Raw genomic sequence first — 26,103 nt, forward strand, 5'->3', positions numbered from 1 at the left:
GTTATAGGGGTTGGGGTAGCTGTGGCTGTGTTATAGGGGTTGGGGGTAGCTGTGTTATAGGGGTTGGGGTAGCTGTGGCTGTGTTATAGGGGTTGGGGTGGCTGTGGCTGTGTTATAGGGGTTGGGGGTAGCTGTGGCTGTGTTATAGGGGTTGGGCTGTGGCTGTGTTATAGGGGTTGGGGTAGCTGTGGCTGTGTTATAGGGGTTGGGGTAGCTGTGGCTGTGTTATAGGGGTTGGGGTAGCTGTGGCTGTGTTATAGGGGTTGGGGTAGCTGTGGCTGTGTTATAGGGGTTGGGGTAGCTGTGGCTGTGTTATAGGGGTTGGGGTGGCTGTGGCTGTGTTATAGGGGTTGGGGTGGGTGGCTGTGTTATAGGGGTTGGGGTGGCTGTGTTATAGGGGTTGGGGTAGCTGTGGCTGTGTTATAGGGGTTGGGGTGGCTGTGTTATATGCTGTGGCCCCAAGGGTTGGGGTTGGCTGGTGGCTGTGTTATAGGGTTGGGGTAGCTGTGGTGTTAGGGGTTTGGGTAGCTGTGGCCCCGTGTTATAGCGGGTCCTTTGGGTTAGCTGTGGCTGTTATAGGGGTTGGGGTATTCCCTGTGCTGTGTTATAGGGGTTGGGGTACTGTGGCTGTTTATATGGGTTTGGGTAGCTGTGGCTGTGTTATAGGGTTGTGACTGTACTGTGGCTGTGTATGGGTTTGGGGTAGCTGTGGCTGTGTTATAGGGGTTGGGGTGCTGTGGCTGTGTTTATAGGGGTGGGTTGGCTGTGTTATAGGGGTTGGGGTAGCTTTGTTATAGTGGTTGGTTGCTGTGTTATACGGGGTTGGGTTGAGGGGTTGGGGTTAGCTGTGGCTGTGTTATAGGGGTTGGGGGTAGCTGTGGCTGTGTTATAGGGGTTGGGGTAGCTGTGGCTGTGTTATAGGGGTTGGGGGGCTGTGGCTGTGTTATAGGGGTTGGGGTAGCTGTGGCTGTGTTATAGGGGTTGGGGTAGCTGTGGCTGTGTTATAGGGGTTGGGGTGGCTGTGTTATAGGGGTTGGGGTAGCTGTGGCTGTGTTATAGGGGTTGGGGGGCTGTGGCTGTGTTATAGGGGTTGGGGGGGTGGCTGTGTTATAGGGGTTGGGGTGGCTGTGGCTGTGTTATAGGGGTTGGGGTAGCTGTGGCTGTGTTATAGGGGTTGGGGGGTGGCTGTGTTATAGGGGTTGGGGTAGCTGTGGCTGTGTTATAGGGGTTGGGGTGGCTGTGTTATAGGGGTTGGGGGGCTGTGGCTGTGTTATAGGGGTTGGGGTGGCTGTGGCTGTGTTATAGGGGTTGGGGTGGCTGTGGCTGTGTTATAGGGGTTGGGGTAGCTGTGGCTGTGTTTTAGGGGTTGGGGGTGGCTGTGTTATAGGGGTTGGGGTGGCTGTGGCTGTGTTATAGGGGTTGGGGCTGTGGCTGTGTCATAGGGGTTGGGGGTGGCTGTGGCTGTGTTATAGGGGTTGGGGGTAGCTGTGGCTGTGTTATAGGGGTTTGGGGTGGGTTTGGGGTAGGGGTGGCTGTGTTATAGGGGTTGGGGTGGCTGTGGCTGTGTTATAGGGGTTGGGGGTGGCTGTGTTATAGGGGTTGGGGTAGCTGTGGCTGTGTTATAGGGGTTGGGGTGGCTGTGTTATAGGGGTTGGGGTGGCTGTGTCTGTGTTATAGGGGTTGGGGGTAGCTGTGGCTGTGTTATAGGGGTTGGGGGTGGCTGTGTTATAGGGTTATTGGGGTGGCTGTGTTATAGGGGTTGGGGGTGGCTGTGTTATAGGGGTTGGGGGGCTGGCTGTGTTATAGGGGTTGGGGGTGGCTGTGGCTGTGTTATAGGGGTTGGGGTGGCTGTGTTATAGGGGTTGGGGTAGCTGTGGCTGTGTTATAGGGGTTTGGGGTGGCTGTGTTATAGGGGTTGGGGTAGCTGTGGCTGTGTTATAGGGGTTGGGGTGGCTGTGTTATAGGGGTTGGGGGGCTGTGGCTGTGTTTTAGGGGTTGGGGGTGGCTGTGTTATAGGGGTTGGGGTGGCTGTGGCTGTGTTATAGGGGTTGGGGGTGGCTGTGTTATAGGGGTTGGGGGTGGCTGTGTTATAGGGGTTGGGGTGGCTGTGGCTGTGTTATAGGGGTTGGGGTAGCTGTGGCTGTGTTATAGGGGTTGGGGTGGCTGTGGCTGTGTTATAGGGGTTGGGGGGCTGTGGCTGTGTTATAGGGGTTGGGGGTGGCTGTGTTATAGGGGTTGGGGGTGGCTGTGGCTGTGTTATAGGGGTTGGGGGTAGCTGTGGCTGTGTTATAGGGGTTGGGGTAGTGGCTGTGTTATAGGGGTTGGGGTGGCTGTGGCTGTGTTATAGGGGTTGGGGGGCTGTGGCTGTGTTATAGGGGTTGGGGGGCTGTGGCTGTGTTATAGGGGTTGGGGTGGCTGTGGCTGTGTTATAGGGGTTGGGGTAGCTGTGGCTGTGTTATAGGGGTTGGGGGTGGCTGTGTTATAGGGGTTGGGGTAGCTGTGGCTGTGTTATAGGGGTTGGGGTGGCTGTGGCTGTGTTATAGGGGTTGGGGGTGGCTGTGTTATAGGGGTTGGGGGGCTGTGGCTGTGTTATAGGGGTGTGGCTGTGTTATAGGGGTTGGGGTGGCTGTGGCTGTGTTATAGGGGTGGCTGTGTTATAGGGGTTGGGGGTGGCTGTGTTATGTGGGTTAGGGGTTGGGGGTGGCTGTGTTATAGGGGTTGGGGGGGGTGGCTGTGTTATAGGGGTTGGGGTGGCTGTGTTATAGGGGTTGGGGTGTGTTATAGGGGTTGGGGTGGCTGTGTTATAGGGGTTGGGGTGGCTGAACATATCTCCGGGACCCCACCGACCACTGTGGCTGTGGCTGTGTTATAGGGGTTGGGGTGGCTGTGGCTGTGTTATAGGGGTTGGGGGGCTGTGGCTGTGTTATAGGGGTTGGGGTGGCTGTGGCTGTGTTATAGGGGTTGGGGTGGCTGTGGTTGTAGGGGTAGGGGGTGGCTGTGGCTGTATTATAGGGGTTGGGGGTAGCTGTGGCTGTGTTATAGGGGTTGGGGTGGCTGTGTTATAGGGGTTGGGGTAGCTGTGCTGTAGTTTGACAGCTCATTTAAAGTAGCTTCATTTGCTGATAGAGATCGCTGTGCGGTGCTGTACTGCTGCTCCAGTCGCTCCATTATATATCCATAACTGTGATTATGCAGTTCTCAGTTCAGAGGGGATGCTACAGGGTGGGATTATGCTGGCTTTGCTCATTCTGTTTGTTCCTCCAGGACCTGAAGCCCAGCAATGTGGCTGTGAATGAAGACTGCGAGCTCCGGGTGGGTCTTTATGTTTCATGCAATTTCACACGCACATGCACACAGAGACAGGGACCACACACACTCACAGAGACAGGGACCACACACACACTCACAGAGACAGGGACCACACACACTCACAGAGACAGGGACCACACACACTCACAGAGACAGGGACCACACACACACTCACAGAGACAGGGACCACACACACACTCACAGAGACAGGGACCACACACACACTCACAGAGACAGGGACCACACACACACTCACAGAGACAGGGACCACACACACTCACAGAGACAGGGACCACACACACTCACAGAGACAGGGACCACACACACACTCACAGAGACAGGGACCACACACACATCACAGAGACAGGGACCACACACACACACACACACACACACACACAGAGACAGGGACCACACACACTCACAGAGACAGGGACCACACACACTCACAGAGACAGGGACCACACACACTCACAGAGACAGGAACCACACACACTCACAGAGACAGGGACCACACACACTCACACACACCACACACACACACAGACACATGCGCACACACACACAATTACACGGAGGTGTGTCATCCACGATGTGTGTAGTGTGTGACTATGTGCACACTCACCCCCATCGTGTGTGTCCACACTTTGTGTGAGTGTCGGATGGTGTGTTACATGTGTGCGCATTGTGTCTCCGTGTGAGACACACACACAGACACTCACACACTGATACACAGAGACAGGTAGCACACACAGAAACACACTCACAGAGTCAATTACACACGCGTACACAGAGGCAGGGACCACATACACTGGCTCACACACACACACATACACAGGCACACGCATACACACTGACACAGACGCACAGACACTGGCTCACACAGACTCAGACACACACACACTAAAACAGACACTAGCATACACACAGACACATACTGTCACGCACACACACACACACACACACACACACACACAGGAGTTTCATTCCTTAGTATTTTGAATACATGTTTATATGGGCTCAGTGGCTTCCTCTGATCAAGTTGAGAGTGTTTTTCTTTCTAATATTTGATAAATGTGTGTGGTTGCCACATGACTTTGTTTTCTGAAGCTTCAGCCGCTCGTATCAGTGGAATCTTTGTACCTTAAATCCCTCAAAGCTGTGGGCAACAGTCGGTATACCAGGCACCATGTGTAAGGTCCAGCTCAGTGATGTGTCAAAGCCATGTTAGTGACCTGTAGCCAGGTTCAGGGGAGGAGTTGTGTTTGTACTGTGTGTTTCCAGACTGGTGCAGCACAGCACTGTGCTCAGTCTGCAGGTTCTGCATTGTGATCCCTGTGATTTGTGTTTGTACTGTGTGTTTCCACAGCACTGTGCTCAGTCTGCAGGTTCTGCATTGTGATCCCTGTGGTTTGTGTTTGTACTGTGTGTTTCCACAGCACTGTGCTCAGTCTGCAGGTTCTGCATTGTGATCCCTGTGGTTTGTATTTGTACTGTGTGTTTCCACAGCACTGTGCTCAGTCTGCAGGTTCTGCATTGTGATCCCTGTGGTTTGTGTTTGTACTGTGTGTTTCCACAGCACTGTGCTCAGTCTGCAGGTTCTGCATTGTGATCCCTGTGGTTTGTGTTTGTACTGTGTGTTTCCACAGCACTGTGCTCAGTCTGCAGGTTCTGCATTGTGATCCCTGTGGTTTGTATTTGTACTGTGTGTTTCCACAGCACTGTGCTCAGTCTGTAGGTTCTGCATTGTGATCCCTGTGATTTGTGTTTGTCTGTGTGTTTCCACAGCACTGTGCTCAGTCTGCAGGTTCTGCATTGTGATCCCTGTGGTTTGTGTTTGTACTGTGTGTTTCCACAGCACTGTGCTCAGTCTGCAGGTTCTGCATTGTGATCCCTGTGGTTTGTGTTTGTACTGTGTGTTTCCACAGCACTGTGCTCAGTCTCATTGTGATCCCTGTGGTTTGTATTTGTACTGTGTGTTTGCAGGCTCAGTCTGTTCATTGTGATCCCTGTGGTTTGTGTTTGTACTGTGTGTTTCCACAGCACTGTGCTCAGTCTGCAGGTTCTGCATTGTGATCCCTGTGGTTTGTGTTTGTACTGTGTGTTTCCACAGCACTGTGCTCAGTCTGCAGGTTCTGCATTGTGATCCCTGTGGTTTGTGTTTGTACTGTGTGTTTCCACAGCACTGTGCTCAGTCTGCAGGTTCTGCATTGTGATCCCTGTGGTTTGTGTTTGTACTGTGTGTTTCCACAGCACTGTGCTCAGTCTGCAGGTTCTGCATTGTGATCCCTGTGGTTTGTGTTTGTACTGTGTGTTTCCACAGCACTGTGCTCAGTCTGCAGGTTCTGCGTTGTGATCCCTGTGGTTTGTGTTTGTACTGTGTGTTTCCACAGCACTGTGCTCAGTCTGCAGGTTCTGCGTTGTGATCCCTGTGGTTTGTGTTTGTACTGTGTGTTTCCACAGCACTGTGCTCAGTCTGCAGGTTCTGCATTGTGATCCCTGTGGTTTGTGTTTGTACTGTGTGTTTCCACAGCACTGTGCTCAGTCTGCAGGTTCTGCATTGTGATCCCTGTGGTTTGTGTTTGTACTGTGTGTTTCCACAGCACTGTGCTCAGTCTGTAGGTTCTGCATTGTGATCCCTGTGATTTGTGTTTGTCTGTGTGTTTCCACAGCACTGTGCTCAGTCTGCAGGTTCTGCATTGTGATCCCTGTGGTTTGTGTTTGTACTGTGTGTTTCCACAGCACTGTGCTCAGTCTGCAGGTTCTGCATTGTGATCCCTGTGGTTTGTGTTTGTACTGTGTGTTTCCACAGCACTGTGCTCAGTCTGCAGGTTCTGCATTGTGATCCCTGTGGTTTGTGTTTGTACTGTGTGTTTCCACAGCACTGTGCTCAGTCTGCAGGTTCTGCGTTGTGATCTCTTCAGGGGTCCTGGTCCAGGTCTCACTGCTCTCTCCTCTCCACAGATCCTTGACTTCGGCCTGGCACGGCAGACAGACGACGAGATGACGGGCTACGTAGCGACGCGATGGTACCGAGCCCCGGAGATCATGCTCAACTGGATGCACTATAACCAGACCGGTAGAGACGCAGACACAGCTCTCCCCTCACCTCCTTTTGATTTGAACGTGTGATTTTAATCAGTTCTTTTTAAGTTTGTTGAGAAATGCATGAGGGATATTTTGGATAGGCTGTCATTCTTCAGAATGGCACTAGATGGCAGTGTTGTTCTCTCTGAGGCTGCTCAGTGCTGCTGTTGTGGCTGCAGAGAATCTGATGTTAACCCTTCCTTTCCCAGTGGATATCTGGTCTGTGGGCTGCATCATGGCAGAGCTGCTGAAGGGGAAGGCACTGTTTCCAGGAAATGACTGTATCCTTCCACCCTGTCTCTCTCACACTGTCTCTCTCTCACTGTATCCTTCCACCCCGTCTCTCTCTCACTGTATCCTTCCACCCCGTCTCTCTCACACTGTCTCTCTCACTGTATCCTTCCACCCCGTCTCTCTCACACTGTCTCTCTCACTGTATCCTTCCACCCCGTCTCTCTCTCACTGTATCCTTCCACCCCGTCTCTCTCACACTGTCTCTCTCACTGTATCCTCCACCCCGTCTCTCTCCACTGTCTCTCTCACTCTCACACTGTCTCTCTCACTGTATCCTTCCACCCCGTCTCTCTCTGTACACCCCGTCTCTCTCACTGTATCCTTCCACCCCGTCTCTCTCACACTCTCTCTCACTGTATCCTTCCACCCCGTCTCTCTCACACTGTCTCTCACTTCCTTCCACCCCGTCTCTCTCACACTCTGTCTCACTGTCTCTCTCACACTGTCTCTCTCACTGTATCCTTCCACCCCGTCTCTCTCACACTGTCTCTCTCTCACTGTATCCTTCCACCCCGTCTCTCTCACACTGTCTCTCACACTGTATCCTTCCACTGTATCCTTCCACCCCGTCTCTCTCACTGTATCCTTCCGCCCGTCTCTCTCACACTGTCTCTCTCACTGTATCCTTCCGCCCGTCTCTTTCACACTGTCTCTCTCACTGTATCCTTCCGCCCGTCTCTTTCACACTGTCTCTCTCACTGTATCCTTCCGCCCGTCTCTCTCACACTGTCTCTCTCACTGTATCCTTCCACCCCGTCTCTCTCACACTGTCTCTCTCACTGTATCCTTCCGCCCGTCTCTCTCACACTGTCTCTCTCACTGTATCCTTCCACCCCGTCTCTCTCACACTGTCTCTCTCACTGTATCCTTCCACCCCGTCTCTCTCACTGTATCCTTCCACCCCGTCTCTCTCACCCGTCTCTCTCACACTCGTCTCTCTCACTGTATCCTTCCACCCCGTCTCTCTCACACTGTCTCTCTCACTGTATCCTTCCACCCCGTCTCTCTCACACTGTCTCTCTCACTGTATCCTTCCACCCCGTCTCTTTCACACTGTCTCTCTCACTGTATCCTTCCGCCCGTCTCTCTCACACTGTCTCTCTCACTGTATCCTTCCACCCCGTCTCTCTCACTGTATCCTTCCACCCCGTCTCTCTCACACTCCACCCCGTCTCTCTCACTGTATCCTTCCACCCCGTCTCTCTCACACTGTCTCTCTCACTGTATCCTTCCACCCCGTCTCTCTCACACTGTCTCTCTCACTGTATCCTTCCACCCCGTCTCTCTCACTGTATCCTTCCGCCCGTCTCTCTCACACTGTCTCTCTCACTGTATCCTTCCACCCCGTCACACTGTCTCTCTCACTGTATCCCCGTCGTCTCTCTCACACTGTCTCTCTCACTGTATCCTTCCGCCCGTCTCTTTCACACTGTCTCTCTCACTGTATCCTTCCGCCCGTCTCTTTCACACTGTCTCTCTCACTGTATCCTTCCACCCCGTCTCTCTCACATCCTTCCACCCCGTCTCTCTCACTGTATCCTTCCACCCCGTCTCTCTCACACTGTCTCTCTCACTGTATCCTTCCACCCCGTCTTTCTCACACTGTCTCTCTCACTGTATCCTTCCACCCCGTCTCTCTCACACTGTCTCTCTCACTGTATCCTTCCACCCCGTCTCTCTCACTGTATCCTTCCACCCCGTCTCTCTCACACTGTCTCTCTCACGGTATCCTTCCGCCCGTCTCTTTCACACTGTCTCTCTCACTGTATCCTTCCGCCCGTCTCTCTCACACTGTCTCTCTCACTGTATCCTTCCACCCCGTCTCTCTCACACTGTCTCTCTCACTGTATCCTTCCACCCCGTCTCTCTCACTGTATCCTTCCGCCCGTCTCTTTCACACTGTCTCTCTCACTGTATCCTTCCTCTCACCGTCTCTCTCACACTGTCTCTCTCACTGTATCCTTCCACCCCACTGTATCCTTCCACCCGTCTCTCTCACACTGTCTCTCTCACGGTATCCTTCCGCCCGTCTCTTTCACACTGTCTCTCTCACTGTATCCTTCCGCCCGTCTCTCTCACACTGTCTCTCTCACTGTGTCCTTCCGTCCGTCTCTCTCACACTGTCTCTCTCACTGTATCCTTCCACCCCGTCTCTCTCACTGTATCCTTCCACCCGTCTCTCTCACACTGTCTCTCTCACTGTGTCCTTCCACCCCGTCTCTCTCACTGTATCCTTCCGCCCGTCTCTCTCACACTGTCTCTCTCACTGTGTCCTTCCACCCCGTCTCTCTCACACTGTCTCTCTCACTGTGTCCTTCCGCCCGTCTCTCTCACACTGTCTCTCTCACTGTGTCCTTCCGCCCGTCTCTCTCACACTGTCTCTCTCACTGTATCCTTCCACCCCGTCTCTCTCACACTGTCTCTCTCACTGTATCCTTCCACCCCGTCTCTCTCACACTGTCTCTCTCACTGTATCCTTCCACCCCGTCTCTCTCACACTGTCTCTCTCACTGTATCCTTCCACCCCGTCTCTCTCACACTGTCTCTCTCACTGTATCCTTCCGCCCGTCTCTCTCACACTGTCTCTCTCACTGTGTCCTTCCGTCCGTCTCTCTCACACTGTCTCTCTCACAGTATCCTTCCACCCCATCTCTCTCACTGTATCCTTCCACCCCGTCTCTCTCACACTGTCTCTCTCTCACTGTATCCTTCCACCCCGTCTCTCTCACTGTATCCTTCCACCCCGTCTCTCTCACGGTATCCTTCCACCCCGTCTCTCTCTCACTGTATCCTTCCACCCCGTCTTTCTCACACTGTCTCTCTCACTGTGTCCTTCCACCCCGTCTCTCTCATTGTCTCTCTCACTGTATCCTTCTGTCCCATCTCTCTCACACTGTCTCTCGCTCACTGTCTCTGTCTCCGTACTGTCTCTTTATCTCTCTAACTGTCTCCACACTGTCTCTCTCTTTGTCCCCCACACTGTCTCTCTCGTTGTCCCGCACACACTCTCTTACTGTTCCCCACACTGTCTGTCTCACACTCTCTCTTACTGTCCCCCACACTATCTGTCTCACACTCCACACTGTCTGCCTCACTGCTCAGGGGCACAGTGCTGAGAGTGGAGTGCTTCAGTGTTCATTAGCTGGTTCTAGTGTATGAACAAGTCTGACCTGTCATTCACTTCCATTCACTGTGCAGGTCTCCTATGTGCTCTTTTGAACTGTTTCCTGGAGTTTATTCTGCACGTAATTTCTTTTGAAAGTGCACCGTGAGCTCCACACAGTGAGTGGACGTGCTTGACCCTGTAGGATTTATAAAATCATCTCCTGAGCTGGAGAGTGCAGAGTGTGTCTGGGGGCTCCTTGACTCCTCCCCTCTGCAGACATCGACCAGTTGAAGAGGATAATGGAGGTGGTGGGGACGCCGAGTCCAGAGCTGCTGAAGAAAATCTCCTCTGAACATGTGAGTCGAGCTGCTGCTGCTTCTACCTTTCATCAAACACTAAACAAGCACGTCTGAGCACCCTGCAGCCGTCTCCCAGCACCCTGCAGCCGTCTCCCAGCACCCTGCAGCCGTCTCCCAGCACCCTGCAGCCGTCTCCCAGCACGCGTCTCCCAGCACCCTGCACCCTGCCTCCCAGCACCCGCCTCCCAGCACCCTGCACCCGTCTCCCAGCATGCGTCTCCCAACACCCTGCACCCGTCTCCCTGCGCCCATCTCCCAGCACCCTGCACCCTGCCTCCCAGCATGCGTCTCCCAGCGCCCTGCACGCTTCTCCCAGCGCCCTGCACGCGTCTCCCAGCACCCTGCAGCCGTCTCCCAGCACCCTGCAGCCGTCTCCCAGCACCCTGCCTCCCAGCACCCTGCACCCGTCTCCCAGCATGCGTCTCCCAACACCCTGCACCCGTCTCCCTGCGCCCATCTCCCAGCACCCTGCACCCTGCCTCCCAGCATGCGTCTCCCAGCACCCTGCAGCCGTCTCCCAGCACCCTGCACCCGTCTTCCAGCACCCTGCCTCCCAGCACCCTGCAGCCGTCTCCCAGCACCCTGCAGCCGTCTCCCAGCACCCTGCACCCGTCTCCCAGCACCCTGCCTCCCAGCACCCTGCAGCCGTCTCCCAGCACCCTGCACCCGTCTCCCAGCACGTGTCTCCCAGCACCCTGCACCCGTCTCCCAGCACCCGTCTCCCAGCACCCTGCCTCCCAGCACCCTGCACCCGTCTCCCAGCATGCGTCTCCCAACACCCTGCACCCGTCTCCCTGCGCCCGTCTCCCAGCACCCTGCACCCTGCCTCCCAGCATGCGTCTCCCAGCGCCCTGCACGCTTCTCCCAGCGCCCTGCACGCGTCTCCCAGCACCCTGCACCCGTCGCCCAGCACCCGTCTCCCAGCACCCTGCACACGTCTCCCAGCATCCTGCACCCATCTCCCAGCACCCTGAACCTGTCTCCCAGCACCTTGCCACTCGCCACCCATCTCCCATCAGTACGCCATCAGCCCCCATCAGCACTCCAGCAGTACCCCCTCTTGCAGCACACTCCCCTCCCCTCCCAGGTATGATTGGGATCAGAGAGGGGAGGCTGTGCTGCGAGAGGGGTTGTCTGGTTTTTTGGGTTTGTCTGGGGTTGTCTGGGGTTGTCTGGGGTTGTCTGGTTTGTCTGGGGTTGCCTGGGGTTGTCTGGGTTGTCTGGCCCAGCTGCTCTGTCCAGAAGCCCCCCTGACAGCAGTTCTCCTGCCTCTCTCTCTGCAGGCCAGGAAGTACATCGAGTCGCTGCCCTACATGCCCCAGCAGGACCTGGAGGAGATGTTTAGGGGAGCCAACCCTCTGGGTAAGAGGCTGGGGTGGTGGGTGGTGCTGGAGGCTTGTTTGGGGCTTGTTTCTGAGGTTCTGTGTTAATGTTTCTCTCTTTTGTCTAGTGTGTGTGTGTGTGTGAGTGTGTGGTATCTAATTAGGTTCCTGTGTGTGTGTGTGTGTGTGTGTGTGTATCTGATTCTCTGTGTTTAGCTGTAGACTTGCTGAAGCGTGTGCTGGTTCTGGACTGTGTGCGTGTATCCGATTCTCTGTGTTTAGCTGTAGACTTGCTGAAGCGTGTGCTGGTTCTGGACTGTGTGCGTGTATCCGATTCTCTGTGTTTAGCTGTAGACTTGCTGAAGCGTGTGCTGGTTCTGGACTGTGTGCGTGTATCCGATTCTCTGTGTTTAGCTGTAGACTTGCTGAAGCGTGTGCTGGTTCTGGACTGTGTGCGTGTATCCGATTCTCTGTGTTTAGCTGTAGACTTGCTGAAGCGTGTGCTGGTTCTGGACTGTGTGCGTGTATCCGATTCTCTGTGTTTAGCTGTAGACTTGCTGAAGCGTGTGCTGGTTCTGGACTGTGTGCGTGTATCCGATTCTCTGTGTTTAGCTGTAGACTTGCTGAAGCGTGTGCTGGTTCTGGACTGTGTGCGTGTATCCGATTCTCTGTGTTTAGCTGTAGACTTGCTGAAGCGTGTGCTGGTTCTGGACTGTGTGCGTGTATCCGATTCTCTGTGTTTAGCTGTAGACTTGCTGAAGCGTGTGCTGGTTCTGGACTGTGTGCGTGTATCCGATTCTCTGTGTTTAGCTGTAGACTTGCTGAAGCGTGTGCTGGTTCTGGACTGTGTGCGTGTATCCGATTCTCTGTGTTTAGCTGTAGACTTGCTGAAGCGTGTGCTGGTTCTGGACTGTGTGCGTGTATCCGATTCTCTGTGTTTAGCTGTAGACTTGCTGAAGCGTGTGCTGGTTCTGGACTGTGTGCGTGTATCCGATTCTCTGTGTTTAGCTGTAGACTTGCTGAAGCGTGTGCTGGTTCTGGACTGTGTGCGTGTATCCGATTCTCTGTGTTTAGCTGTAGACTTGCTGAAGCGTGTGCTGGTTCTGGACTGTGTGCGTGTATCCGATTCTCTGTGTTTAGCTGTAGACTTGCTGAAGCGTGTGCTGGTTCTGGACTGTGTGCGTGTATCCGATTCTCTGTGTTTAGCTGTAGACTTGCTGAAGCGTGTGCTGGTTCTGGACTGTGTGCGTGTATCCGATTCTCTGTGTTTAGCTGTAGACTTGCTGAAGCGTGTGCTGGTTCTGGACTGTGTGCGTGTATCCGATTCTCTGTGTTTAGCTGTAGACTTGCTGAAGCGTGTGCTGGTTCTGGACTGTGTGCGTGTATCCGATTCTCTGTGTTTAGCTGTAGACTTGCTGAAGCGTGTGCTGGTTCTGGACTGTGTGCGTGTATCCGATTCTCTGTGTTTAGCTGTAGACTTGCTGAAGCGTGTGCTGGTTCTGGACTGTGTGCGTGTATCCGATTCTCTGTGTTTAGCTGTAGACTTGCTGAAGCGTGTGCTGGTTCTGGACTGTGTGCGTGTATCCGATTCTCTGTGTTTAGCTGTAGACTTGCTGAAGCGTGTGCTGGTTCTGGACTGTGTGCGTGTATCCGATTCTCTGTGTTTAGCTGTAGACTTGCTGAAGCGTGTGCTGGTTCTGGACTGTGTGCGTGTATCCGATTCTCTGTGTTTAGCTGTAGACTTGCTGAAGCGTGTGCTGGTTCTGGACTGTGTGCGTGTATCCGATTCTCTGTGTTTAGCTGTAGACTTGCTGAAGCGTGTGCTGGTTCTGGACTGTGTGCGTGTATCCGATTCTCTGTGTTTAGCTGTAGACTTGCTGAAGCGTGTGCTGGTTCTGGACTGTGTGCGTGTATCCGATTCTCTGTGTTTAGCTGTAGACTTGCTGAAGCGTGTGCTGGTTCTGGACTGTGTGCGTGTATCCGATTCTCTGTGTTTAGCTGTAGACTTGCTGAAGCGTGTGCTGGTTCTGGACTGTGTGCGTGTATCCGATTCTCTGTGTTTAGCTGTAGACTTGCTGAAGCGTGTGCTGGTTCTGGACTGTGTGCGTGTATCCGATTCTCTGTGTTTAGCTGTAGACTTGCTGAAGCGTGTGCTGGTTCTGGACTGTGTGCGTGTATCCGATTCTCTGTGTTTAGCTGTAGACTTGCTGAAGCATGTGCTGGTTCTGGACTGTGTGCGTGTATCTGATTCTCTGTGTTTAGCTGTAGACTTGCTGAAGCGTATGCTGGTTCTGGACTGTGACGGGCGCGTGGCGGCTGCCGAGGCGCTCTCGCATCCGTACTTCTCTCAGTATCACGACCCCGATGACGAGCCCGAGGCAGAGCCCTACGACGAGACCTTGGAGAGCAAGGAGCGCACCCTGGAGGAGTGGAAAGGTGAGGGAGAAAAATTTCACGTGTGCCCTTAAGCTGGTGCTGGTTTTGCAAAGGGTCTGATTTCCTATCAGCTATAACCAGCCTGCTCATCACCCCCTGAACGGGGCCTTCACATTGCTCTGATGAAAACTAGCTCATTTCTCCTTTAACTGCACAACACTTCCTGGACTTAAATCATTTTGTTATTCTGTGCTCTGGGTTAGTCGCACCCTGCAGCTCCTCCACCCTGCAGCTCTGTGCTCTGGGTTAGTCACTCGCTTGACCCTGTCATCTCCAGCACCCTGCAGCTCTGTGCTCTAGGTTAGTCGCTCGCTTGACCCTGTTATCTCCAGCACCCTGCAGCTCTGTGTTCTGGGTTAGTCACACCCTGTCATCTCCTCCACCCTGCAGCTCTGTGCTCTGGGTTAGTCGCTTGCTTGACCCTGTCATCTCCAGCACCCTGCAGCTCTGCGCTGTGGGTTAGTCACTCGCTTGACCCTGTCATCTCCAGCACCCTGCAGCTCTGTGCTCTGGGTTAGTTGCACCCTGCAGCTCCTCCACCCTGCAGCTCTGTGCTCTGGGTTAGTCGCTCGCTTGACCCTGTCAGCTCCTCCACCCTGCAGCTCTGTGCTCTGGGTTAGTCGCTCGCTTGACCCTGTCAGCTCCTCCACCCTGCAGCTCTGTGCTCGGGGTTAGTCGCACCCTGCAGCTCCTCCACCCTGCAGCTCTGTGCTCTGGGTTAGTTGCACCCTGCAGCTATGTGCTCTGGGTTAGTCGCTCGCTTGACCCTGTCAGCTCCTCCACCCTGCAGCTCTGTGCTCGGGGTTAGTTGCACCCTGCAGCTCCTCCACCCTGCAGCTCTGTGCTCTGGGTTAGTCGCTCGCTTGACCCTTCAGCTCCTCCACCCTGCAGCTCTGTGCTCTCACCACTGTAGCTAGACAACCTGGATCTCATGCAACTCACGCCAGGATGTCTGTACAGGCAGCAGAAGTCTGTGCCAGTCATTTATAACTTTGGGGGGCTGTCAGAAACATAAGAAAATGTGAGTGATTGTGCATCTGCAATGTGGCTGTCATTGCCAGTAGTACGATTGTCAGTAACCATTCAATAATGGACACTTGAATTTTGGAGAAATTGATTCTCATGCCAGCCTGCTGAGAGGATGGTGCATCTTGTGTCTAACCAGGCTTCTGCTAAAATTCAGAGCAGCTCTGCAGGCCTCCCTGCCCAGCCCTGCACCTCCCCTGGTTGCTGTGGTGATGGCTGTGAGGTTCCGGTTGCCGTGGTGATGGGTGTGGCGGGTTCACAGGTGTGTCACTATCGGGAGGAGGTTGCGTTTGTGTGCCACACTGTACAGCAGAAACCCAAAGAGCTGAAAGACGTGTGTGTGGAAACACAGCCAGCTTTATATCTCTCAGCTCCCCTCCACTGCTAACCTGAAAGACGTGTGTGTGGAAACACAGCCAGCTTTATATCTCTCAGCTCCCTCCACTGCTAACCTGAAAGACGTGTGTGTGGAAACACAGCCAGCTTTATATCTCTCAGCTGCCTCCACTGCTAACCTGAAAGACGTGTGTGTGGAAACACAGCCAGCTTTATATCTCTCAGCTCCCCTCCACTGCTAACCTGAAAGACGTGTGTGTGGAAACACAGCCAGCTTTATATCTCTCAGCTCCCTCCACTGCTAACCTGAAAGACGTGTGTGTGGAAACACAGCCAGCTTTATATCTCTCAGCTCCCTCCACTGCTAACCTGAAAGACGTGTGTGTGGAAACACAGCCAGCTTTATATCTCTCAGCTCCCTCCACTGCTAACCTGAAAGACGTGTGTGTGGAAACACAGCCAGCTTTATATCTCTCAGCTCCCTCCACTGCTAACCTGAAAGACGTGTGTGTGGAAACACAGCCAGCTTTATATCTCTCAGCTCCCTCCACTGCTAACACAGCTCCCTCCACTGCTAACCTGAAAGACGTGTGTGTGGAAACACAGCCAGCTTTATATCTCTCAGCTCCCTCCACTGCTAACCTGAAAGACGTGTGTGTGGAAACACAGCCAGCTTTATATCTCTCAGCTCCCTCCACTGCTAACCTGAAAGACGTGTGTGTGGAAACACAGCCAGCTTTATATCTCTCAGCTCCCTCCACTGCTAACCTGAAAGACGTGTGTGTGGAAACACAGCCAGCTTTATATCTCTCAGCTCCCTCCACTGCTAACCTGAAAGACGTGTGTGTGGAAACACAGCCAGCTTTATATCTCTCAGCTCCCTCTGCTCAGACGTGTGTGTGGAAACACAGCCAGCTTTATATCTCTCAGCTCCCTCCACTGCTAACCTGAAAGACGTGTGTGTGGAAACACAGCCAGCTTTATATCTCTCAGCTCCCCTCCACTGCTAACCTGAAAGACGTGTGTGTGGAAACACAGCCAGCTTTATATCTCTCAGCTCCCCTCCACTGCTAACCTGAAAGACGTGTGTGTGGAAACACAGCCAGCTTTATATCTCTCAGCTCCCTCCACTGCTAACCTGAAAGACGTGTGTGTGGAAACACAGCCAGCTTTATATCTCTCAGCTCCCTCCACTGCTTGGAAACACAGCCAGTTTTATATCTCTCAGCTCCCTCCACTGCTAACCTGAAAGACGTGTGTGTCTTTATATCTCTCAGCTCCCCTCCACTGCTAACCTGAAAGACGTGTGTGTGGAAACACAGCCAGCTTTATATCTCTCAGCTCCCCTCCACTGCTAACCTGAAAGACGTGTGTGTGGAAACACAGCCAGCTTTATATCTCTCAGCTCCCTCCACTGCTAACCTGGAAGACGTGTGTGTGGAAACACAGCCAGTTTTATATCTCTCAGCTCCCTCCACTGCTAACCTGGAAGACGTGTGTGTGGAAACACAGCCAGTTTTATATCTCTCAGCTGCCTCCACTGCTAACCTGAAAGACGTGTGTGTGGAAACACAGCCAGCTTTATATCTCTCAGCTCCCTCCACTGCTAACCTGAAAGACGTGTGTGTGGAAACACAGCCAGCTTTATATCTCTCAGCTCCCTCCACTGCTAACCTGAAAGACGTGTGTGTGGAAACACAGCCAGCTTTATATCTCTCAGCTCCCTCCACTGCTAACCTGAAAGACGTGTGTGTGGAAACACAGCCAGCTTTATATCTCTCAGCTCCCTCCACTGCTAACCTGAAAGACGTGTGTGTGGAAACACAGCCAGCTTTATATCTCTCAGCTCCCTCCACTGCTAACCTGAAAGACGTGTGTGTGGAAACACAGCCAGCTTTATATCTCTCAGCTCCCTCCACTGCTAACCTGAAAGACGTGTGTGTGGAAACACAGCCAGCTTTATATCTCTCAGCTCCCTCCACTGCTAACCTGAAAGACGTGTGTGTGGAAACACAGCCAGCTTTATATCTCTCAGCTCCCTCCACTGCTAACCTGAAAGACGTGTGTGTGGAAACACAGCCCTCTCAGCTCCCTCCACTGCTAACCTGAAAGACGTGTGTGTGGAAACACAGCCAGCTTTATATCTCTCAGCTCCCTCCACTGCTAACCTGAAAGACGTGTGTGTGGAAACACAGCCAGCTTTATATCTCTCAGCTCCCCTCCACTGCTAACCTGAAAGACGTGTGTGTGGAAACACAGCCAGTTTTATATCTCTCAGCTCCCTCCACTGCTAACCTGAAAGACGTGTGTGTGGAAACACAGCCAGCTTTATATCTCTCAGCTCCCTCCACTGCTAACCTGAAAGACGTGTGTGTGGAAACACAGCCAGCTTTATATCTCTCAGCTCCCTCCACTGCTAACCTGAAAGACGTGTGTGTGGAAACACAGCCAGCTTTATATCTCTCAGCTCCCTCCACTGCTAACCTGAAAGACGTGTGTGTGGAAACACAGCCAGCTTTATATCTCTCAGCTCCCTCCACTGCTAACCTGAAAGACGTGTGTGTGGAAACACAGCCAGCTTTATATCTCTCAGCTCCCCTCCACTGCTAACCTGAAAGACGTGTGTGTGGAAACACAGCCAGCTTTATATCTCTCAGCTGCCTCCACTGCTAACCTGACAGCCAGCCCTGTATTGCATGGAACTGCTTATGTAAATTTGAACCTCACTCTCAAACTGAGAGATCCCACATTGAAGACGCTAATAGCAGATTAGCTTCTCTTAAATAATACCTGCCCGGTTCACTGCCAGTGACTGTGCCTGGAAAACCCCTCTCCTCTCTATTCAATTTCAATTCAATGACTATAGAAATAATTGTGTTATCAAAGCACATACATGGCATAGCCGACTAAAGTATATAAAGACAAAGAAAAGGGGGCTAAAACCAATTCCAAAAAGATTTTCCAATATTATAACAGCAAGAGAACATCCAAAAAAGAGGAGGTTAAATGTCTAAAATACAAATGGCAAAATCACAGATGAAGAAAAAAAAAAAGCAAATATATTAAATGATTACTTTTCACAAGTTTTTACAAAGGAAGATACTGACAACATGCCCCACATGTCATCCAGTTCCTATCCAGTTTTAAATAACTTTAGCATAACCGAGGCAGAAGTGTTAAAGGGACTAGGAGCTCTTAAAATAAACAAATCCCCTGGGCCGGATGAGATCCTCCCAGTAGTACTCAAAGAAATGAAAGAAGTAATTTACAAACCGCTAACCAAGATCATGCAGCAGTCTCTTGACACAGGGGTGGTACCGACAGACTGGAAAATTGCAAACGTAATACCGATCCACAAAAAGGGAAACAAAACTGAACCAGGTAACTACAGACCAGTAAGCCTGACTTCTATTATATGCAAACTTATGGAAACTATAATAAGATCCAAAATGGAAAATTACCTATATGGTAACAGGGTACTGGGAGACAGTCAACATGGTTTTAGGAAAGGGAGATCGTGTCTAACTAACTTGCTTGATTTTTTTGAGGATGCAACATCGATAATGGATAATTGCAAAGCATATGACATGGTTTATTTAGATTTCCAGAAAGCTTTTGACAAAGTCCCGCACAAAAGATTAATTCTCAAACTGAACGCAGTTGGGATTCAAAGAAACACATGTACATGGATTAGGGAGTGGTTAACATGTAGAAAACAGAAAGTACTGATTAGAGGAAAAACCTCAGAATGGAGTGTGGTAACCAGCGGTGTACCACAGGGATCAGTATTAGGTCCTCTGCTATTCCTAATCTACATTAATGATTTAGATTCTGGTATAGTAAGCAAACTTGTTAAATTTGCAGACGACACAAAAGTAGGAGGAGTGGCAAATACTGTTGCAGCAGCAAAGGTCATTCAAAATGATCTAGACAAGATTCAGAACTGGGCAGACACATGGCAAATGACATTTACTGCACGCAGGAAATAAAAATGTACATTATAAATATCATATGGGAGATACTGAAATTGGAGAAGGAATCTATGAAAAAGACCTAGGAGTTTTTGTTGACTCAGAAATGTCTTCATCTAGACAATGTGGGGAAGCTATAAAAAAGGCCAACAAGATGCTCGGATACATTGTGAAAAGTGTTGAATTTAAATCAAGGGAAGTAATGTTAAAACTGTACAATTCACTAGTAAGACCTCATCTTGAATATTGTGTGCAGTTCTGGTCACCTTGCTATAAAAAAGATATTGCTGCTCTAGAAAGAGTGCAAAGAAGAGCGACCAGAATTATTCCGGGCTTAAAAGGCATGTCATATGCAGACAGGCTAAAAGAATTGAATCTGTTCAGTCTTGAACAAAGAAGACTACGCCGTGACCTAATTCAAGCATTCAAAATTCTAAAAGGTATTGATAGTGTCAACCCAAGGGACTTCAACCTGAAAAAAGAAACAAAGACCAGGGGTCACAAATGGAGATTAGACAAAGGGGCATTCAGAACAGAAAATAGGAGGCACTTTTTTACACAGAGAATCGTGAGGGTCTGGAATCAACTCCCCAGTAATGTTGTTGAAGCTGACACCCTGGGATCCTTCAAGAAGCTGCTTGATGAGATTCTGGGATCAATAAGCTACTAACAACCAAACGAGCAAGATGGGCCGAATGGCCTCCTCTCGTTTGTAAACTTTCTTATGTTCTTATATAAAACACACACACATAATATTTAATACTAAACAATACCCCCCTCACTCCCTCTATATTAAACAGTACCCTCCCTCTATATTAAACAGTACCCTCCCTCTATATTAAACAGTACCCTCCCTCTATATTAAACAGTACCCTCACGTGATTCTCTCCACACAGAGCTCCCCCCCCTCGTGATTCTCTCCACACAGAGCTCCCCCCCTCGTGATTCTCTCTCTCCACACAGAGCTCCCCCCCTCACGTGATTCTCTCCACACAGAGCTCCCCCCCCTCACGTGATTCTCTCCACACAGAGCTCCCCCCCCTCACGTGATTCTCTCCACACAGAGCTCCCCCCCCTCACGTGATTCTCTCTCTCCACACAGAGCTCCCCCCTCACGTGATTCTCTCTCTCCACACAGAGCTCCCGCCCCCTCACGTGATTCTCTCTCTCCACACAGAGCTCCCGCCCCCCCACGTGATTCTCTCTCTCCACACAGAGCTCCCCCCCCACGTGATTCTCTCTCTCCACACAGAGCTCCCCCCTCACGTGATTCTCTCTCTCCACACAGAGCTCCCGCCCCCTCACGTGATTCTCTCTCTCCACACAGAACTCCCCCCCACGTGATTCTCTCTCTCCACACAGAGCTCCCGCCCCCTCACGTGATTCTCTCTCTCCACAGAGAACCGCCCCCCACGTGATTCTCTCTCTCCACACAGAGCTCACGCCCCCCCACGTGATTCTCTCTCTCCACACAGAGCTCCCGCCCCCCTCACGTGATTCTCTCTCTCCACACAGAGCTCCCCCCCCTCACGTGATTCTCTCTCTCCACACAGAACTCCCCCCTCACGTGATTCTCTCTCTCCACACAGAGCTCCCGCCCCCTCACGTGATTCTCTCTCTCCACACAGAGCTCCCCCCCCACGTGATTCTCTCTCTCCACACAGAGCTCCCGCCCCCCCACGTGATTCTCTCTCTCCACACAGAGCTCCCGCCCCCTCACGTGATTCTCTCTCTCCACACAGAGCTCCCCCCTCACGTGATTCTCTCTCTCCACACAGAGCTCCCGCCCCCCCACGTGATTCTCTCTCTCCACACAGAGCTCCCGCCCCCCTCACGTGATTCTCTCTCTCCACACAGAGCTCCCGCCCCCCCACGTGATTCTCTCTCTCCACACAGAGCTCCCCCTCACGTGATTCTCTCTCTCCACACAGAGCTCCCGCCCCCCCACGTGATTCTCTCTCTCCACACAGAGCTCCCGCCCCCCTCACGTGATTCTCTCTCTCCACACAGAGCTCCCCCCCCACGTGATTCTCTCTCTCCACACAGAGCTCCCCCCCCCACGTGATTCTCTCTCTCCACACAGAGCTCCCCCCCCTCACGTGATTCTCTCTCTCCACACAGAGCTCCCGCCCCCTCACGTGATTCTCTCTCTCCACACAGAGCTCCCGCCCCCTCACGTGATTCTCTCTCTCCACACAGAACTCCCCCCCACGTGATTCTCTCTCTCCACACAGAGCTCCCGCCCCCTCACGTGATTCTCTCTCTCCACACAGAGCTCCCCCCTCACGTGATTCTCTCTCTCCACACAGAGCTCCCCCCCCTCACGTGATTCTCTCCACACAGAGCTCCCGCCCCCCTCTCTCTCCACACAGAGCTCCCCCCCCCCACGTGATTCTCTCTCTCCACACAGAGCTCCCGCCCCCCACGTGATTCTCTCTCTCCACACAGAACGCCCCCCCACGTGATTCTCTCTCTCCACACAGAGCTCCCGCCCCCCCACGTGATTCTCTCTCTCCACACAGAGCTCCCGCCCCCCCACGTGATTCTCTCTCTCCACACAGAGCTCCCGCCCCCCTCACGTGATTCTCTCCACACAGAGCTCCCCCCCCCTCACGTGATTCTCTCCACACAGAGCTCCCCCCCTCACGTGATTCTCTCCACACAGAGCTCCCGCCCCCCTCACGTGATTCTCTCTCTCCACACAGAGCTCCCGCCCCCTCACGTGATTCTCTCTCTCCACACAGAGCTCCCCCCCCCACGTGATTCTCTCCACACAGAGCTCCCGCCCCCCCACGTGATTCTCTCTCTCCACACAGAGCTCCCGTTCCCCACCCCCCCTCACGTGATTCTCTCTCTCTCCCCACAGAGCTCACGTTTCAGGAGATGAACAGCTTCAAACCACCGAGCAGCAAAAAGGAGGGTCTGCAGATCGATCATTGAGAGCAAAGACTGGAGAGAGCATTGTGGGTGTGAGCGAGAGGGGAGGGGAGGAGAAGAGAATAGAGCAGGCAAGGTGTAGTGTTAGGTGTGTGTGTGGTAGAGGGATAGGATCTAGCTAAGAGGGGGGTGTTAGATCTCACAGTATCTGTTGAAGAGTAGGGGAGGTGTTTGTGTGTCAGTGTCGATGTTCTGGGTTAGAGGACAATACCTCATATTGTCTGTCAGTCTGATCTCAGTAGCAGTTAGTTTAGTGCACAAGTTTCTCTCCTGCCCCTCCCTACCCTGTTTACAAAAAAAAATAAAAAAAGGCCTGTTACTAATCCTGGAAGTAGAAATACCGACTCCATACCTCCTACCTCCACAGTCCTTGTGCTGCTGGCTCCTTATTCTTCTACACCAGCCCGCCCCTGCTGTGCTGCTAATGAAGAGAGACAGTCCCTATCAGCTGCGCCCGCCCGCCTGACCCACGGACTCAAGCCAAGCCGCAGCGAGGATCTCTTGGGCCTGGGACTGTGTTTAAGGGAAGGACACATGCAAACATACACCTGGCTTTCCTAGTTTCTGATAGCATTGATACCATTTGTTTGTTTTGTCCTGGTTAGAAGCAATAGTAAATCTGTCTCCTCCAGTTTGTACCGGAGACGAGCTGCAGCAGCTCCATGCAGGCGTGGCGTCACTCCCCCGTGCTGTGCTGAGCCGGCTGTACACTACAGAGCTCGACACTGCAGCCTGCCTGCCTGCCTGTCTCTGTCTGTCTTTGCCTGTCTCTGTCTGTTTGGCTGCAGCTCTGAGTGTCATGGCACACTGTACCCACATGGCAGTATAATGTATGGTCTGATTCTCAATAATCTGTGGCAATGAATTAAGTGGCAAAAACTTATTAAAGTATTTAAAATATATAGTTTGAAATATATACATATTCCAATATGATGCGGTTACTTTTCACTATGTTACATGTTGCATTTCTGAATGTATTGTGGAAATGTCTTCCATGTGAACGGAGTAGGTTGGAATTCTTTGAGTCAGGCATGCAGGGGTTAAATTGTCTGTTGAGATAATAAACAGCTGGGCTCTGAGCCTGGAATACACTGCACAGGACCTGTAATATACAGGCTGGGTTCTGAGTCTGGAATACACTCGACAGGACCTGTACTATACAGGCTGGGCTCTGAGTCTGGAATACACTGGACAGGACCTGTACTATACAGGCTCGGTTCTGAGTCTGGAATACACTGGACAGGACCTGTACTATACAGGCTGGGCTCTGAGTCAGGAATACACTGGACAGGACCTGTACTATACAGGCTGGGCTCTGAGTCTGGAATACACTGGACAGGACCTGTACTATACAGGCTCGGTTCTGAGTCTGGAATACACTCGACAGAACCTGTACTATACAGGCTGGGCTCTGAGTCTGGAATACACTGGACAGGACCTGTACTATACAGGCTGGGCTCTGAGTCTGGAATACACTGGACAGGACCTGTACTATACAGGCTGGGTTCTGAGTCTGGAATACACTCGACAGGACCTGTACTATACAGGCTGGGCTCTGAGTCAGGAATACACTGGACAGGACCTGTACTATACAGGCTGGGCTCTGAGTCTGGAATACACTGGACAGGACCTGTACTATACAGGCTGGGTTCTGAGTCTGGAATATACTCGACAGGACCTGTACTATACAGGCTGGGCTCTGAGTCTGGAATACACTCGACAGGACCTGTACTATACAGGCTGGGCTCTGAGTCTGGAATACACTCGACAGGACCTGTACTATACAGGCTGGGCTCTGAGTCTAGAATACACTCTACAGGACCTGTACTATACAGGCTGGGCTCTGAGTCTGGAATACACTCGACAGGACCTGTACTATACAGGCTGGGCTCTGAGTCTAGAATACACTCTACAGGACCAGTACTATACAGGCTGGGCTCTGAGTCTAGAATACACTGGACAGGACCTGTACTATACAGGCTGGGCTCTGAGTCTGGAATACACTGGACAGGACCTGTACTATACAGGCTGGGCTCTGAGTCTGGAATACACTCGACAGGACCTGTACTATACAGGCTGGGCTCTGAGTCTAGAATACACTCTACAGGACCAGTACTATACAGGCTGGGCTCTGAGTCTAGAATACACTGGACAGGACCTGTACTATACAGGCTGGGCTCTGAGTCTAGAATACACTGGACAGGACCAGTACTATACAGGCTGGGCTCTGAGTCTAGAATACACTGGACAGGACCTGTACTATACAGGCTGGGCTCTGAGTCTGGAATACACTGGACAGGACCAGTACTATACAGGCTGGGCTCTGAGTCTAGAATCATTTCATTTCAGCGAAACGGCAGCTTGCAGCGTCTTCATTTCAGTGAAACGCCAGCTTGCAGCGTCTTCATTTCAGTCCATGTTTAAAATGATCCTCAGTTTCACATTTCAAATGTATTTATTTAACCAGGATAGACCGAACTCTTGAGATAATCGGCTACATCTCGTTTGTCATGTTGTGCATTTGTCGGGTTAGCCTCGCTGTCTGCACCTGTGTGTGTTGCGAGGGAGAGGAGGCAGTGCCCGAGCCACTGTGTCCCCCTGTCGGTGCCTCTCCCTGCGCTTCAGAAAGCGGTGGATGGTTACACAACAAAGACGGGAGGGACAGCACAGCCGCGCACAGCTCACTCCCTCTCTCCGAGGACTGAACAAACAAAACGAGAGACCGTTTCACAAGGAACTGCGAGTGTGTGAAAGAGAGATCGTGACCGTCAGGTTTTTTTTGTTTTGTTTTTTAAATTTCAACCGAAATGTCGTCCAGCAGAAGAGTGGGTTTTTATCGGCAAGACATCAGCAAGACGGTTTGGGATGTCCCGGATCGGTACACCGACCTGAAGTCCGTGGGTTCGGGGGCGTACGGAGCTGTGTGGTGAGGAAGCTGTGTGTGTGTGTGTGTGTGTGTGTGTGTGTACAGAGAGAGGGGGTATTGCGCGGCTCAGATTCGTCTGATCGGGGAAGGGAGCTTGGCAAAGCAAGCGTTGCTTGTTTGTTTTTCTTCTTGGGATTGCTCACAGTGAATGATTTGCTGCTGCTTGTAATTCGTTATGGCTAACACTGAAACGGGGCGCTGCGGTCCCGTCTTGCACAGCAGAGAAAGGAGTGCAGTCGTGTTTTTATTTATGAGAGACAAAGCGTAGCGGCTTTCCCGGTGTGTGTTTTGCTTTGTGTTTCCCGTTCCGTGTGTGAAGTTTGTGTTTTGCTTTTGTTCATGGAAGAAGGGCCAGTATGCTGTCTTCCGGGTTGCAAAACCTGAGTTTGCTTGTCTGTGGTCAATAGGGGTAAAGCAAGGTGTGTTTTTTTTTTTTTTTTTTTTTTCTCAAAATCCCCAAACAATACTACATAAACAAGAAGGATTGAACACGATGCATCTATTTATTTATCTGTTTATTTCTTAGTCCCCCACTCCACTCCACTCCACTCTGCTGCACTCCACTCCACTTTTGTAGGCGGTCACACCGCTTCTTCAGGTCGAACCCAGTACTTCGCAACATGCCTGTGTACCGTGTTTATGAACGCTGAAGCAGGCAGGTAGATAAGGCGAGACTCACAGGGGAGAAATGTAGTAGAAAATCCTCGATTGACATTTCCATTTCCTCTGCATCTCATAGCCATGGGGTTCTAGAGGAGTGGCACCCAACTAGTGAAGGAACAGAATTACTCAAATACTGGGACATGAGAATACTGAGAGAGTCCTCTGCAAATCAGAACCTGTATTTGAACTTATTGTATGTATTCTGCATTGAGAAAACATTTGTCTAATGGATATGCCTGGCTCACTACACTGTTAGGGGAGTGGAGGGCTGCTTTAATGATCCAGCTCTGTAGGGTAGTGGAGGGCTGCTTTAATGATCCAGCTCTGTAGG

General features: G+C 52.0%; 2 protein-coding genes across 3 annotated transcripts in view; both read left to right on the top strand.

Moving 5' to 3' along the window:
• mapk11 (mitogen-activated protein kinase 11) overlaps positions 1-23,317 on the top strand; it is a 38,543-nt gene extending 15,226 nt beyond the window's left edge. Inside the window, exons 6-13 of one of the 2 annotated variants that reach the window (XM_041254043.1) lie at positions 3,265-3,312; positions 6,274-6,388; positions 6,606-6,677; positions 10,073-10,152; positions 11,439-11,517; positions 13,740-13,913; positions 22,113-22,209; positions 22,551-23,317. In XM_041254043.1, coding sequence (XP_041109977.1) covers positions 3,265-3,312; positions 6,274-6,388; positions 6,606-6,677; positions 10,073-10,152; positions 11,439-11,517; positions 13,740-13,913; positions 22,113-22,186 — 642 coding nt within the window. In that variant the 3' untranslated portion in view covers positions 22,187-22,209; positions 22,551-23,317. Of the gene's footprint in view, positions 1-3,264; positions 3,313-6,273; positions 6,389-6,605; positions 6,678-10,072; positions 10,153-11,438; positions 11,518-13,739; positions 13,914-22,112 lie in introns of both variants that reach the window. The other variant, XM_041254042.1, reaches the window with a different exon arrangement.
• Positions 23,318-24,794: 1,477 nt separating this feature from the next.
• LOC121317948 (mitogen-activated protein kinase 12-like) overlaps positions 24,795-26,103 on the top strand; it is a 23,792-nt gene continuing 22,483 nt past the window's right edge. The window contains exon 1 of the mRNA XM_041254040.1: positions 24,795-25,109. Within this exon, the coding sequence (XP_041109974.1) occupies positions 24,991-25,109 (119 nt within the window). The 5' untranslated portion in view covers positions 24,795-24,990. The remainder of the gene's footprint in view (positions 25,110-26,103) is intronic.

Source organism: Polyodon spathula, chromosome 7, assembly GCF_017654505.1.
Source record: "Polyodon spathula isolate WHYD16114869_AA chromosome 7, ASM1765450v1, whole genome shotgun sequence".
Lineage (NCBI taxonomy): Eukaryota > Metazoa > Chordata > Actinopteri > Acipenseriformes > Polyodontidae > Polyodon > Polyodon spathula.